Consider the following 15,380-nt stretch of genomic DNA (forward strand, 5'->3'; position numbering starts at 1 on the left):
CCGAACCAGAATTGAACGGGCCGGGCTCGAATCACATTTTTTAGTCTTAGGGACCGGGAATTCCCTGACCGTGAATGAAAGGGTCGGTCCTTCCAATTTTTTGAGCCCAAAAGTCCAGTTTGACTTGGCTACAGTTTCTCCACAACCTAACCCATCATACAAATCACAAACTAAGATACAAAACGAAGAAAATAGCATCCAATCTTCAAAGTTACAAACAAATGGAGTTTCATAGTTTAAATTCAAACCCTTTAAACTGGCTGGAATGACGGGAAGCAACCACCATCTCACTCCCACAAACCGAAGCTGCGTTTTCCATTTAGGAATTAGGGTTCTGAGGTTTTGTTCTTTGAAAAAGAGGCTTGGGGGTTAAGGATAGGATTGGGAAATCAGATATTTGACAAAGTCAGGAAAGGAATTGAATGGGATTGAAGACGGGGTTTGACGAATTGATTGAAATCTAGATGGGTATGGAAGTAGGTGGGCATGTCATCTATCCTTGATTGTGCTTTGTTATTTTGCTAAGGAATAAAGGATAGTTGACTGAGGTTTAGGGTTTAGGGTTCTGTTCTTCGAAGTAGAGTAGAAAGGGATTAGGGAAGATTCAGAAAATTAGAAAAACAATTCCATATATGAGGATAAAATGATAAAACTGAGAGGTATTAAGAGGTGTGTTCGGGTCTTCAGGCTTTAGGGTCATTGGATCCGTGGGCCCGGGACCGGCCCGTTAAAAGCTAATGGTCCAAGCCTTTTGTTTTTCTGTCATTTTTTTTTTCAAAACCCGACCCATCGGTCCAATCCGGATTTTCGGATTTCCAGGTTAAAATGTCCATGCCTAGTTTTGTTTTTAAATCATGGCAATCTCAAACTAACCTTGCATGTTCTCAATTAAATACGACGGACCTACATAACCTGGATGAGTGTCGGCTGACGGTCAGCCCATTCTGTTTTTTTTTTTTTTAGTATTAAGAATGTAGAAAAATTATAAGGTGATCCGACGTCGTTTAGAGTAGCGTTTGAGCGTATCCAGTCCAGTCTTCAGTGTTTTTCTCCAATTTCAAATTCCAAGCGGTCTCTTCCAATTTTATTCTTCCCGTCGTCTTCTTCGTTCTTCATCTTGCCCCATCTAACTTCCCGAATTGTAAGTATCCATTTGAATTATTGTTAAATTCGTAGTTAAGTATAATTGAGTAAGCATGTTGGATTGGTTTAGCACTTTAGATTCGTAGTAGTTGAATTTAGGGATTAACTCTGATATTCTTATTGTTGATTCTACCTGAATTATTCAGGTGGGTTTGATTTGGTTTACTTAACTACTGATAATGGCTATTGGGATGTGAAGTTTTGTGTCAAACGTTGGAGCTTTGTAGGTTTCTTAAAAAATGGTCGGGGAGATCATATTTTCTTTTCTACTTATCAGAATCAAACGACTAAAAGTCTAGAACACGTGATATGTTCTTCCCTGTGAAGCATTTGTTTTTTTTTTTTTTTTTTTCAGCTTTAGAAATTCAGTTCATATGGTTTCAGCTTTAGAAACTCCTTTCATATGTCAACTGGAAGTAGGTGAACCTCATAATTAAATGACAGCTAGGTGTTGAAGCGGGACGATGTGTTCATGCTTGGAATGAAGCCATTTGTTTGTCTTCGTCATTTGCCCTTGTTTTATTGTTTTTGAGGCCAAAAGGAAGAGAATACAGATTGTATATAACAAATGAAAAAAGAAAATTAGAGCTATACGTGTGAAAGCATGACCTCATGCCTCTGCATATTAATCCTCATCAATCGAATGATGTATAGGTAGCATAGCCTCAGTCATAGCCATGTGCTTGTTTTGTAAGATAACATAGATAACATTGACAAAGAACATAGCCTCTAAGCTTCTCATATAGAGGTAAGATTATAGAGTTCTGTGAGATTCTTTCTTTGCTCACCGGTATTGTATAGTAATCCTTTGGAAGGGTTAGTTTATTCCAAGATCTATGGATGTGTCGTGGTTTATAGGGGACAGGAAATTTTTTTTGAGTGTCATGGTTATAGACATGAAACTTTTATCGACGGTCACTTAACCTTGTAATGTTCATAAATAATCTGGTCTTGCTTTTGTTGGTTTTGCTTTGATATTCAATAGTTAGGATAGGCTAGCATAAAGGAATCTTAGAGAACTTTTTCATTGAATGGCTGCTACTTCTCTGTATTGATAAGAAACTTGGTTGTTCAAGTCTTAGTAATTACGGGTGATTTAAACGGACACTATTTAGTTATTCACCTCAAATGTCAACGGAGGTGCTAGAAGGAGATGGATGGTGTTTGGTTCTAACAAACTAGTGATGCAGCAGTCTTCCACCCCAAGTTTAATTTTACTTGCAATTTATGTAAACTATTAATATATTCAGCATTAGATCATGTCTTCCAGTTCGAGAAACTTATATCTAATTTCAAGTGTTGTTTCCATTTGTCATTTGTGTTATGTTTTTCAGTTTAGTTTAGAAATAGAAAGAAAAAGGAATGACTCCAATCCCAGCCAGCTCTACTGACCTGTGCTGCCCTACTCTTGGGGCAGGTTAGGGCTTGTATATTGAGGCCCTGGTCTGGCCTATCCCTAAATTGTGTGGATTTTGATTAGGCCCGGTCCAATAATGACTGCTAAGTCTTTACAAGGTAGTCAGTTTGTTTCTCACGTTATGTTTGTCAGGAGAAGGCTGCATGGGCATTTGAAAAGTTCCTTGATGGGGCGTAATCTAAAAAATCATTCCAAATCTCCAGTACGTGACCATGGATCTCCTCCTAGAAGGAGCCCTTATAGGAAGAGTCAATCTCGAACAGAAAGATCACCTAATCAACATAGAAAGTCCCAGAGAGGCAGTTCTCCCGTTGCAGTGAAGCATTCAAGTCGCCCCAAGTCTCCCAAGCATGCAAGGTCGCCCACTCCTCCTCCTCGCTCTCCTTCTCCTTGCACCAAATGGTTAAGAAGAGCTCAAGCTGGAAGAGTGCCTGAGAGAGAAGATGAAAGGAAGAATGGTAGGGGGATCGGTAGGGATTTACAGGAGGGGGGTCCAGAGAGAGAAGTTGGGAGTGATAGAAATGAGAAATTGTCGGGAAGGGATCATACCAATGGTAAATCTTCAAGATCAAGGCATGATACCTCTCCATCAGATCGACACCGGAGGAGTAGGCATAGATCTCCCTCACCTCAACATCCGGATGAAACAAAATATGGAGATAAAGTAATTGAGGGCCATGAAAGAAATCATCACAGAGGGAGTGACAGAAGTATGCAAAGGGAAAATGGCTCAGATAGGGAAAATGAGACTGAAGGAATGGAGAGAGGGACAGAAAAAGACAGTTCTGGTCATAGGTCTTCAAGATCGAGACATGGGGAGTCTACTTCACCATTGAATGGACACCAGAAGAAAAAACACAAAACTCAGTCGCCTCGACAAGCTGCAGATACCAGAGCTCACTATGAGGTGTCTGGTGATATCCACTCCCCCTTCCTTTGCAATAACTTTATTCTGAAATTGCTCTTAAATTATGTGACGAATACATGCAAACGGTTTTTCATATTACTTTATATTTGCAATTGGCAAAAGGGGAGTGAATTTACACTCCCCATATTACAATCCACACTCCATGTCTCCTTTTTCAAATAACTTAAATTTTGCCTTTTTATAAAAATTTCAACCAACAAAGGAAACAATGAGTGTGGATTGCAAATTAGGGAGTGTAAATTTCATTTTCATTGGAAAAATTTCTTTTGTAGAGAATTAGCATTCACAACTTCCATCCGAACGTCTTTTAACTTTTTTAGAGAAGTGTATATATTGCTTTTAGACAATGTTAAAAGGCACTCATATTGTAATTTGTTGTGCCTACATTATACATAGGAGTTCAATGACATCCTACCACATGGGGTTAGTAGTATGTATAGGACTTTCTTGGATGAAGCACAACATGAAACAAAAAATAAATAATAAATTTTGCATTAATTTTTGGTCAATTTAGTTATTGATATACTTGCTTATGTCTGTAGTTGCATTGATTCTTATGTGAGGTGTACTGTTGGTTAATATGTTTCAGGTACCAGAGTCAAGGGAAGCTGAGCATGGGTAAGTTGATGCTTTTGTGAACAGTTGAGTAATCTATCAGTCGTTACATATTTTCCTTGGGTGGCATTTTTATTTTTTTAGCTTTGTACTATAATTTTCCTTACTTTGATATTGTACCTTTTTCCTGTATTCAAATATTATTTTTCACAACTATAGTTTTCTTCTGTATATTTTATTAATATAAACTGAATTTATATAAGAAGCTATATGTGTGTAATTTGTGTATTGATGAATTATTGTTTTCCAAAGCAACAGAGAACATAAGAAAAACACTTTGTGGTTTTTAAGTCTGAAGATCCGACTCCTCTCAGACACTGAATGCCTGTTTATTTGTTAATCTAGTTTCACATAAATATAGGTTACAACACTTCGGGGCTTCGGGCTATGATATTTTTACTATTTCAGTGCACTCTTTTATTAAGTCTTAATATAGCTTTAATGAGCTGTTGATTGCTTGCTTGAGCAGGATTGATGAGAATGATTCAGTAGCAATGATGAGAGCTGCTGAGGAGGCCTTGGAAGCACAGAAAAAGGTGAGTTGTGTGGTTTCTTTACATCATAACTCTTATTTTCTACATTACGGTTATTTATGTCAAATTATTCTCAGTGACCTTCTGCAATCTGTGAGGATCTTGTTTATCCCAACCTCGTCCAAGTATCATAAACTTTATTGCGATAATTTATTTGATTGGGTGGAAGGTGGCAATTATACTTACTTTCCTTTCCTTTCCTTCTGTTACTTGACTTGCAGCAAAAACCTTCGTTTGAGCTATCTGGAAAGCTTGCTGCGGAAACCAATAGATTCAGGGGTGAGGTGTTCATTTCTTTGTTTTTGAAACAAAATGTCAATCCTCTTCTTACTTTTGTTTGGGTCAATGTTTGTGTTGACATTTGAGTGCACTAGTCACAACCCTTAATGGGGTTACATAGGGTACAACTAATCATAATACAAACCTAAATAACCAATGCATCCCTTACTCTTGAAAACTAGATCACAAACCTAAACAAAAATCCATCCCCCCCTCCCTCCCTCTTAAGTTGGACGTAGATGATAATCATTAGTCTAAAACATGATTGAGAACTCAAAACATAGTATTGTGTGATTGGTTCATGTCTCTTAAAGCCATGTTTCCTAAAGCCTTTATCTTCAACTTCTTCAGTATTCTTAAATCTGGATTAATCATTAATGTAGGGCATCATTTGTCTAACAAAACTTCTAACTTTTTGGTCCCCTTACACAGAGCTGACTACATATACTATTGCTCCAAACAACTTGGGCATCACATGCCTACACACTGGAATATATTCTGGGGTCCGAAAGTGTTGAGGACAGCTGTTATTCTGAGGCATGGTAAACTTCAGGGTAGAAATATAAGAAAGTAGACAAACTTCAACCCATCAAACTCAACAACCAAAAACAACCTCTAGGCTGATGTACTAAATTCAGTAACCAAATACAAATATCCAACCCTCATTAGCTATATGGCACTCAAACAACACTTAAACTTGCAGCAAAACATTACCAAGATTACATCTTGGATTAGGATCTTGCTGAGCATCTTCATCCAAACTGAAATGGGCGTTAAACCGCTAAGACCAAACAACGACAAAATATGACTCTGCCAGAGGAGAAGAGTTGACTACTAACAAAGAGACACTGTCTAGAATGATCCAAAGATGAGAACACAAATTATACTGGTGATGCACCTCTGATGCTCTGATGCCATGTCCAGAATCTTGAGGGGAGAGAATGAGATTGATTAATAATAACACTGAAAGGTTTAAATAACTAATAACTCTAATTATAATGATAAACTAAATGACAACCAAATCACCTACTTAAGGAAAGTAGATTACACCTTTAAAATCTAGGAAACTAATTATAAATAAGGAAAGTAGATTACACCTTTAAAATCTAGGAAACTAATTATAATACTTGGATTTAATATCAGTAGACTTTCCATTCTCTAACAGTTTGTATGTACATTCAGTGTAGCGATTATGGATTTGTGTTTGCCTTTACTGTGAAGGTTTAAAGAAGAAGAAAAACTTATTTTTAATGAGTTGTTATTTGTCAGGTATAACACTATTATACACTGAGCCAGCAGAAGGACGGCCACCTTGTGTAAAATGGCGGCTTTATGTTTTCAAGGGTGGTGAAGCTTTTAATGGCAAGTCTCTTGAAATTTAATACTGGGAGTTATCTCCATGTTGTTGCTTCTTTCCTTTTTTATGGCAAGTCTCTGATGTAGTTATGAAGCACTTGAGCAATGATTTTGAAGAAGCTGCACATTACAGACTACATTTTAATAACAATACTTAAAATTTGCCTTATGTCCTGTTAACCAAAGAACCTTGTTACAAGCCCTTTTGCAAATAAAGTGTCCTCAGGTCTTAAATCTGAGAAGCTGGAGCTGATGACTGAATATTCTATTATTGCTTTCTAAGACTTGATTAAACCTTAGGCTTGTGACAACTTTTGTGTCCATACCATACCATCTCATCTAGTAAAAACCTTCACACACGTAACCTTTTCCTATAACCTAAATGTCACGATAGCCTCATGTAGTAATTCCTTTCTTTTACACCTAATGGACATATCTTCAAACATTATCAGCTTGGGTGCGATTGTGGGAGTATTGGAGATTAGACATGATTAAGAATCTCTCGTCACGAAATAAAATAAAATTCATCTTCAATAGACTTTTTGTCCTCTGCACATGATAAATGGTTGTTGCTGTTACAGTTCTTGCGGAAATTTCCTCTTTGTGGTTAAAATATGTAACAAATGATACACCGATAACTCTGATACTTAATTGTCTAGTTCCTTCAACTTTTTATTTATTTATTTTTAAATTTATTGGTTCTGTATTGTTTACTTGTCTACTGAGATTTTAGATCAGTCAAGTTCTGAGTGAGCATCTTATTACTTTGTGGTTAGCATTCCAAACATGTACCTTTCACTACTTTGTGATCACTTGTGTTCGGTGATTTTCCAAATCTAGTAGGAATTCAAAAATCCTACTTCTACCTGTTCATTGCTAATGTCATTCGCTTGCTGATCTTTTTGTCCATTTCTTTTGGGATCTATCATGATGATCAAAAAAATTTTCTGAGTTTTGGTTCTGTTCTAAGTTCAACATATTTGCAGAACCCATTAAGATACATCGCCAAAGCTGTTACCTTTTCGGGAGGGAAAGAAGGGTGGCAGACATCCCTACGGATCACCCGTCCTGCAGCAAGCAACATGCTGTTCTACAATTCCGGTAGATCCATAATTTTCTGTTTTATTTTTGCCATTTATGTTCCAAGTCAGTAGCAAATAATTTTGTATCAATTATCCACCATGCCAGGCAAGTAGAAAAGGAGCAACCAGATGGTACATTGTCAAAGGAAGTCAAGTAAGATACAGCTAATTTCTGGTTAATTCCATTAATTGAGGAGTGATTGTTTCAAATATTATATGGTTATAGTTGGGATTTAGGACTGTGAATTCTGTAACTGTAATTTTTCTTTCTGTTTGGGCCTCTTGGCCCCTGTTTATCATATAGTGATATCTAGTTTCTTGTGTGCTCCATTATAGGCCTTACGTAATGGATCTTGGAAGCACAAATAAAACTTTTGTCAATGTAAGTGGTTCAAATTGATGTGTTATATTTACAAATGTCATTTGTTTGCAGTAGGGTGAGATTTGGCTGTATTTGCAGGAATTTAGCTTTAATATTTCCTTTGTTTTTGCAGGAAACTGCAATTGAACCTCAGCGATATTATGAACTTATGGAAAAAGACACGATTAAATTTGGTAATAGTAGGTAAGTCACTGATCTATATCCACTATGATCCAGTATAATATTTTGTGATGCTTAGATTGCTGTCTTCCAGGAAAGCACTGCAAAAGAAATTTATTTATTTATTTATTAATCTTTTTTTTCTTTGAACAATATATTTTTGTTAGGCTTCATGTTTTATCCCTTGTTATTTACCGTAATGATACTTGTAGTTGAATGCTCACTTGGTTTGGTTTTTAAGGTAACCTCTTTTGGAATTAGCTAAAACTATTGGTTTTAGAAACCAACTCAACAAGATGGGCGGGGTTAAGTTTCAGCTACAGATCAGGAAGTGGCGGATATTTGTGTTTGTTTAGTTGCACATGAATACGAACTAAAAGTTTAGATGAATGTAAAACTAACCAGAATCTTAAATGGAAAAAGATGCGATACAATTTATACTCTTAAAGAGTACTTGGAACATATTAAAAATCAAATGTGCAGTGCTTGTATATGCTGAACCTGCATTTGTTTGGAAGTATTGCCTAATTCAAGAATCTGTTGTCTTACTGCCCAAATTCTTATTTTCTGTCCTTGATATGATCTGGAATCCTTGCTGTTTTGCTAGTAATATAGATGTGTGTGGATGTGTGTGTGGGTGTGTGTAAATATCGAATTTTGACAGTTCTCATTATTTTTTATTTTTTATTTTCAGCCGAGAGTATGTTCTACTGCACGAGAATTCTATGGATTGACAGGTAAAATTGGCTACTGCAAATTGCCTCCCACAGAGATGTATGGAACTACTTCTGTTTGCTTGGCTAACCAGTTGTATAGAAAAATGACTAAATTTCATGACGCCCATCGATTTTGAATATATATTTTTTATTTTTTAGATGTTGGAAAGGACGGATGGTATGTTATATCTCATCTTTTTGTGTAATTCATGAAATCAGATACTCCACAGTATATTTAGTTGTAAACAGGCAAAACAGCTAAATTTTTCTCTAAAATGGAGAAAAATCAAGATATAAGGAAACTGTTGGAGTTGTTCTAAGTTAGTCAAAACTCTAGAGACTGACTTTAGTGTCACTGAAGGATTGATTGACGTATTATTTGAAGAGACTAATAATTGGCCAGTGGCCCAATGTTAGTACAGTTTTCTATGGGCGAGAATTGTATCAGATGGCTGTGGCGCCAGCTGCTATGGAGTTATAAATAAGAATGTGATGACTAGGAGTTGGCTTATTTTGATACAGCGTTGCAAACAATCTCTCTCCTTGCATTTTGTTTTTTAATTCTTCTCTTAGCCTTTTTGGCAAAATGGCATTTGAAACTTGAAAGCCTAAAAGTTAATAAAAAAAACTTGACAGCCTAAAGTAATTATCTGCCGGACTTTTGCTGGCTACGTTCTTTGTTCTGTGGCACTAGTATAGGTAAGGAGAGGCAATCTAACCATCAATGAAGGACTGCTTATCTAAGAGATGATTTTTGAGGAACTGTGAGTGAATTTGACGGTTGAAAATAAATATATAGTTTTAAATTGTTATAATTTTAAATGTGGTTGAGAGTTGAGACACGTATTTCTCACATCATCTTAAACTGTTCCTTTTAGGTGAGCAATGCTGACTATCAATGTGATTGCTCAATGAAAACCCATCATCAGAGGGATTGTTTTCTATTTTTATTTTTAAATATTTTTATTGAAAACACCAATACAAAGAAATTAAATACAGAAACCTCTTGGTCAACGTGAAGATCAAAATTGAAAGCACTTGGCACATTCAGGAAGCTTTCCTTCCCAAGTTTGCTCATTCAAGATGAAGTATTTTTTGGAGAAATGTCCAAATACCCTAATTTTAAATTAGTTCTCCTTATCCTACCAAACTTGTGGATTTCCCAATTGCTCATAGTCTCATAGGGTAATAGATTTTGTTCTCTAATACTAAATTAAGCTTTTTTTTTTTTTTTTTGTTTATTTATTTATTTTTAGGACTATTTTGCCCTCTCCCTTTGTCACATAGAGATAAAGTGGGAGAGAGAGAGAGGTCATAGAGCCGGAACATCTCCGGATGTCGTCGGACCCTCGTTGGTCGTCGGTGATCACTAGAGAGGTCGCCGGAAGTCCACGAGGAGATCGCCGGAGATCTCATAATTTTTTTAGAAGTTTATTGAAACCCCCCCCCCAAAAAAAAAAAAAGTTTATTGTCTCCCAATAAAAGTTTTATTGAGGGTCAATAATTACGAAAAATGAAGATGTTCTTGAATTTGAAAGTTTTAGGAGGTTTATTGAGCCCCAATAAAAGTTTATTGCACCGCCCAATTCCCAAATAAAAGTTATATTAAAGGTCAATAATCAGTGAAAAATGAATATATATATATATATATATATTTATTGAAAGCGGGTAAGATTACCCATTAGGTAGGAGTGGTGGAGCTCCTCCCCATATTATTATTAAGGGTCCTTGACTAAAAGCCCCAAAATGAGCCAAATTTATCCCACTAACCCTAGCAAGAGATTTTTATTCCCACTTACCCTATTTGAAGTAAAATGACTATTTTGCCCTTAATCAAATTAATAAACCCCTTAATCTCTCTCATCCCTCTCCGATTTCTTTCAGATCGCTCTCTATCTGGTCGGTGATGATGAGCGTCTCCTCCTTATTACCTTCTTCATCGTCGCCACTCTTCATCTTCATCTCCTAGCTCTCTCTCTCTTCGTTTCCGTTCAATCTCCGCCGCACATATCCAAATCCGGAAATCCAACGGTGTAGGAGGAAGAGGAGGAGATGTACGTGACGGCAGTGCGACCGACATATCTGAATCGGAACAAGGAATGGTTTACGTACCCCGGCGTTTGGACCACCTACATTCTCATCGTCTTCTTTTCATGGCTCATCGTTCTCTGCCTCTTCTCTTCTCTCCCGGCATGGCCTGGACCCTCGCTCATTTTCTCGTAATCTCTCCTTTTTCCTTCTCCTTTGTTTTGTTTGATTTCATTACCAATCTTAGCTCGCTTGCTTAGTTTCATGCTCATCTATGCGTCTGTGTGTGAATTTTTGGTCAAATTTGGGGGATTGTGAATCTAAATCCTTAGGGTTTTGATGTAGATGATGATGAATTTGTATGTATGTCGGGAGAGCAGTTATGGATCTTCTTCTGCCGTCTGCTTGTTCTTCGTGCTCGCTGCTTCTACCTAGCTCCCTGGTGTCGCTTTACAGAGAGAGAGCTTCGAATTACAAAGAGCCATGGATTCCGAGGGCGATACGAAATCGAGCTCAGCGGCCAATTCATACATAGGGATCTTGATTAGTTTGACTTCCAAGACTGATACAAAAGCGTGCTTTCCAAAATAAACACCGAAGAGTCCAGTATCGGACTCCGGAACGGTAAATTTCACCGGATTTTGTATCGGTTTTGTTTTACCCATGGCTGATTGACTCGAATTGATCTCTGTTAAGTTTATTTACTGGCTCTACAGTGTTGTGGTAATTGTGAACCTGCTATTGGAATTTGATAGTCAGTAAATTTGAAGAGATTGTACAGTGTTTGTGATTATAGTTCAATGTCTATTGGGGGTAATAGACGTTTATTGGGGAGGCAAATAGACGTCTATTGGGGAGGCAAATAGACGTCTATTGGAGGGCAATAGACATTTTGAATTGATGTAATATATATATATATATATATTTTTTTTCTTTAATCAAAGTTTTATTTGTCTAAATCTAAGAAGATTAGTTCTTATTTTGGCGACTGAAAGTCCTATGGGGGGCAATAGACATCTATTGGAGAAGCAATACATGACTGATAGTCGTCTATTGGGGGGCAATAGACGTCTATTGGGGGTAATAGGCCAAAAGTTCTATTGGGGGGCAATACATGGCTGATAGACGTCTATTGGGGGGCAATAGGCATCTATTGGGAGGCAATAGGAATCCGGCGGCCGGTGACCGGAATTCGGCAGTCGGTGACCGAATTCCGGCTGCCGGTGACGGGGTCCGGCGAAGTCTCTTATGGTTTCTCTCTCTTCCATTTTCTCTCTCTCTCTAAGTAACAAAAGGGTGAAGGGTAAAATGGTATTAAAAAAAATTTAAAACAAAAAAAAAAATCTTAATGGGGTATTAGGGAAGACTCCTTTAGAGTGTATTGGGTAAGAGAGAATTTAAAAAACTTAATGGAGTAAGTGGGAAAAAAATCCCTAGAAATAGGGTAAATGGACAAAAACCCTATTATTAATAATCAGGTAAACACCAAGGAGGACGTAGAGCTTGAACCTTGTAATGAATTACAACCATCTCCTATAGGAACATCAAGTATAAGAACATCAAGAATAATGTCCGGAGTGTCCTCTAACCATAACTCATCCAAAATGGATGTACTAGCAGGGTGGGCAAGCCCCACTAAAAGTTTTAGGAGATTTATTAAAAGTTTAGGAGGTTTATTAATCCCCACTAAAAGCTTTATTATTGGGGGACTACTCATGTTCTCAAAAGCCTAATCACGAGACTCCAATTAACATCATACTCAACTCTTATTGAACCATAACCGGAAAAAAAAAAAGTTGCACATAAACAAAAAAGAATTAGGACCCTTGACCACTCCTAATGACATACATGCTTATTTAATTAAAGAATCAGAACGAAAACCAAATTTATCTACTTCATAGCTATTGTGAAACGAGTCCCTACTTCGAGGAAGCAAAAAAAGAAGAAAAAAGAAAAGAAGAAGCTAGCAGTCTATAGTTCTTAATAGGAATCCCTTCTTAATAATCAACATAGTTAACAATCAAAATTGCAAACCGACTACAAGTTAGCAATCCAGTACTCAAAACAGTCAAACATCAAAACCAATTTATTCCTTGATTCCCAAACATTCCTATATTCCTTTATTCCTGGTTCATACTAAATGTACTCAAAGCAGATCGACCATTCTGTCCTCTTGGGGAAGAGCACAAACTTGATGTAGCCAGAAAAAAGGAACATAAGAGGGAAAAAAAAGACACCTCAAAATGTTATCAAACTAGGGAACCATTTGTGCTGAAAATAACCCAAGATTAAACAAGAATGACATTTCAGGTCTATTTCAAGTCCTTCACAAATGCAGTGGTTCAATAAACCCAATGAAATTTGAACTGGTTACTTATTGATTCACAATGATCCAACTGAAAATCATGCAACTCATAAGACTTAAAACAACAAAAGTGAACCATAACTTTTCATGTGAAAGAAAGATCATTCCAAGCTGCTGATGTTAAATCAAAGCGGACCTGGGAATGTCCCAGTCTCCCTCTGCTCGTTCCACTTCTCAACCTACAGGAATTCAAGCGCCCATGAAAAGGTTAAGAAACTAAATGTAATGAGGTGAAAAGTACTAATATCTATTGTCCAGTTTAATTGCTAATGATACCTGCACTTGAAAAACCATCAACAGTAACCAAGGAAAAACACTATACAGAGCACATAACAAGCACAATGGACCAAACTGCTTAAGCAATTAGCCTTCCCACTACACTACCGCAGCCCTCCCATCCCAAAAAAGGAAAAAGTAAAATAAAATAAAATAATATAAAGACGAGGAAAAAGGGAATTTAGTTACTCTGATGAAACAAACAAGGAATACCAAATCCAATTCTTTTTTATCAAATCTCCACCAACTCCATACTTTAACTATTAAACCATTATTTTATATATCTAACCACACTACCCCAAAACAAATGCACCATTCCACATTTCCATTAAACTTCAACATTCCTCTCTAGCCTAAAAGCCTTGCTGGAATAGACTATCTACCTCACCTATGATTAAAATTGCAGACTGGAGAGCTTACTACCAGAGCTTTCTATTGCAAAACTCCTCTTTATCTCAAAATTATGAAACTGGACTACAAAAGATTAAATGATGTTCTTGATTTATTTTCCCGATCTTCTAAATTTCTGTAACTTAAGAACATGCAAGTGCTTAATTAAGCATCTTACCCTAGAAGTACATAATATGCAAAATATCTGAATAAGCCTGAGAAAATCTTCCGTCGATTGCAGAAGAAAAAAGCTAAGAAATACTCACCCATTCGCCTGGGCAAAGCGAACGGTAATATTTGGAAAATCTTTCACATTCACCAGACTCTTCACCCTTTGCTGCTAAGCACCTGCAATTGGTTTTAAATGTTTGAAGGCTCAATCAACTGTTTTCTATTAAGCTACCATGCAATAAAGTTCAGAAATCTACCTATGAAACTCAATGTATCGCGTGAAACAGTGCCTGGTTTGATTTGTCGTAGGGAATCGAAAATCAGCAGGTGCTGTTTTCAGCTCAACCTAAGATACATATCAGAAATTTTATGTAAGAAGTAATATAACAAATTGTGGACGGTAGCCAACTGGACGCAACAACTTCATTTTTCCAGAAAGTAAATAAAATTGATTACTAGATCAACAATATTGAAGTGCCACTTAAAATGTAGGATGTTGGGGCCTCACACTTAATCATCCATAAAAATGGACAAATTAATCCAGAGACAACATGCATCTAAAATACTGTAAATACATTTGATACAGGTTTAAGGGTATCCATATAACAACTCTAAATTTCAACATCAGAATATATATATTTTTTTCATCACCAAGTTTCACTCTTAAAAGGAATAGACGCAACATCTCATTCATTAATCTGAAAATACATCATTCAAAATATTGTAGACCTATAAATCTATCTACAAATAACAGATCAATATAAAAAGTCAATTATAAATCTTTGAACGAAATCATCAATCAACGATTTAATGTAAAAATCCACAATTTAATATAAAAAATTGGTACTTTCACAACGAAATTCTGTTTGAAGAATTAGCCCAACACAGAGAGATTCATAAAATGATGGAATTAACAAAATCCTTGAACGATAAGATATACGGAGAGAGAGAGGGGCGGAAGAAGCTAACCTCGGCCATGACTGAGAACTTGGGTCGATGAAAAATGAAAGAGCGAGAGAATTTGGAAGATTTGCCGAGGGGAAAAAAAGGTATATATGAAGAGTTGGGCTGAGTTTCTCACCGGGTCGTTCGATGACCGATTGTCCAGCGGAAAGTAATGTTACATAAACATTTGGATTCCTTTCCGGCGAAAATGATATTTTTTCCCCCTAATTTACTAAATTTAGTGCTTAAACTTCATTTAGGGTCCATACGGCTGTCCTTAAGCCTTAATTAATGAAACAAAATAATACATGGGAGGGGGAGGGGGGACGTGGTGCCTTAACCCCAACTTACAATTAGCGTTAAGAGAATGTCTCGCAATAATAACAGGAAATCTCTACAAAAATAATGTATCATAACATGCACCCAATAGCAATGGTTGCACATCTCGCAACTGCATTTGCTTTATGGTGATAGACTGGCAAGATCACTCTCACGAAGAGGATCATTAGTTGACAAATAAAAACAGTTGTCTCACTATGTTGTCAATCGGAACTAAGACCCATGGCACTCTGTTTCATTATGTCACTAGGAAGTT

General features: G+C 36.7%; 2 protein-coding genes across 2 annotated transcripts; one reads left to right on the plus strand and one right to left on the minus strand.

Moving 5' to 3' along the window:
* The first annotated feature begins 957 nt into the window (after nt 1–957).
* On the plus strand, nt 958–8,839 carry LOC112196345 (FHA domain-containing protein DDL). Its single transcript, XM_024336663.2, has 11 exons — nt 958–1,141; nt 2,693–3,467; nt 4,078–4,106; nt 4,573–4,639; nt 4,858–4,915; nt 6,185–6,277; nt 7,258–7,372; nt 7,460–7,507; nt 7,690–7,735; nt 7,848–7,918; nt 8,589–8,839. Exons 2-11 carry the CDS (start codon nt 2,727–2,729, stop codon nt 8,626–8,628), a joined length of 1,308 nt encoding a protein of 435 aa, XP_024192431.1. The 5' UTR covers nt 958–1,141; nt 2,693–2,726; the 3' UTR covers nt 8,629–8,839.
* Nucleotides 8,840–12,861: 4,022 nt separating this feature from the next.
* Nucleotides 12,862–14,992, minus strand: LOC112197956 (cytochrome c oxidase subunit 6b-3). The gene is made up of 4 exons (XM_024338941.2): nt 14,810–14,992; nt 14,098–14,186; nt 13,936–14,017; nt 12,862–13,182 (listed from the first exon to the last, which is right to left on the minus strand). Exons 1-4 carry the CDS (start codon nt 14,816–14,818, stop codon nt 13,129–13,131), a joined length of 234 nt encoding a protein of 77 aa, XP_024194709.1. The 5' UTR covers nt 14,819–14,992; the 3' UTR covers nt 12,862–13,128.
* Between the last annotated feature and the right edge of the window lie 388 nt (nt 14,993–15,380).

The sequence above is a fragment of the Rosa chinensis genome, chromosome 4 (genome assembly GCF_002994745.2).
Source record: "Rosa chinensis cultivar Old Blush chromosome 4, RchiOBHm-V2, whole genome shotgun sequence".
Classification (NCBI taxonomy): domain Eukaryota; kingdom Viridiplantae; phylum Streptophyta; class Magnoliopsida; order Rosales; family Rosaceae; genus Rosa; species Rosa chinensis.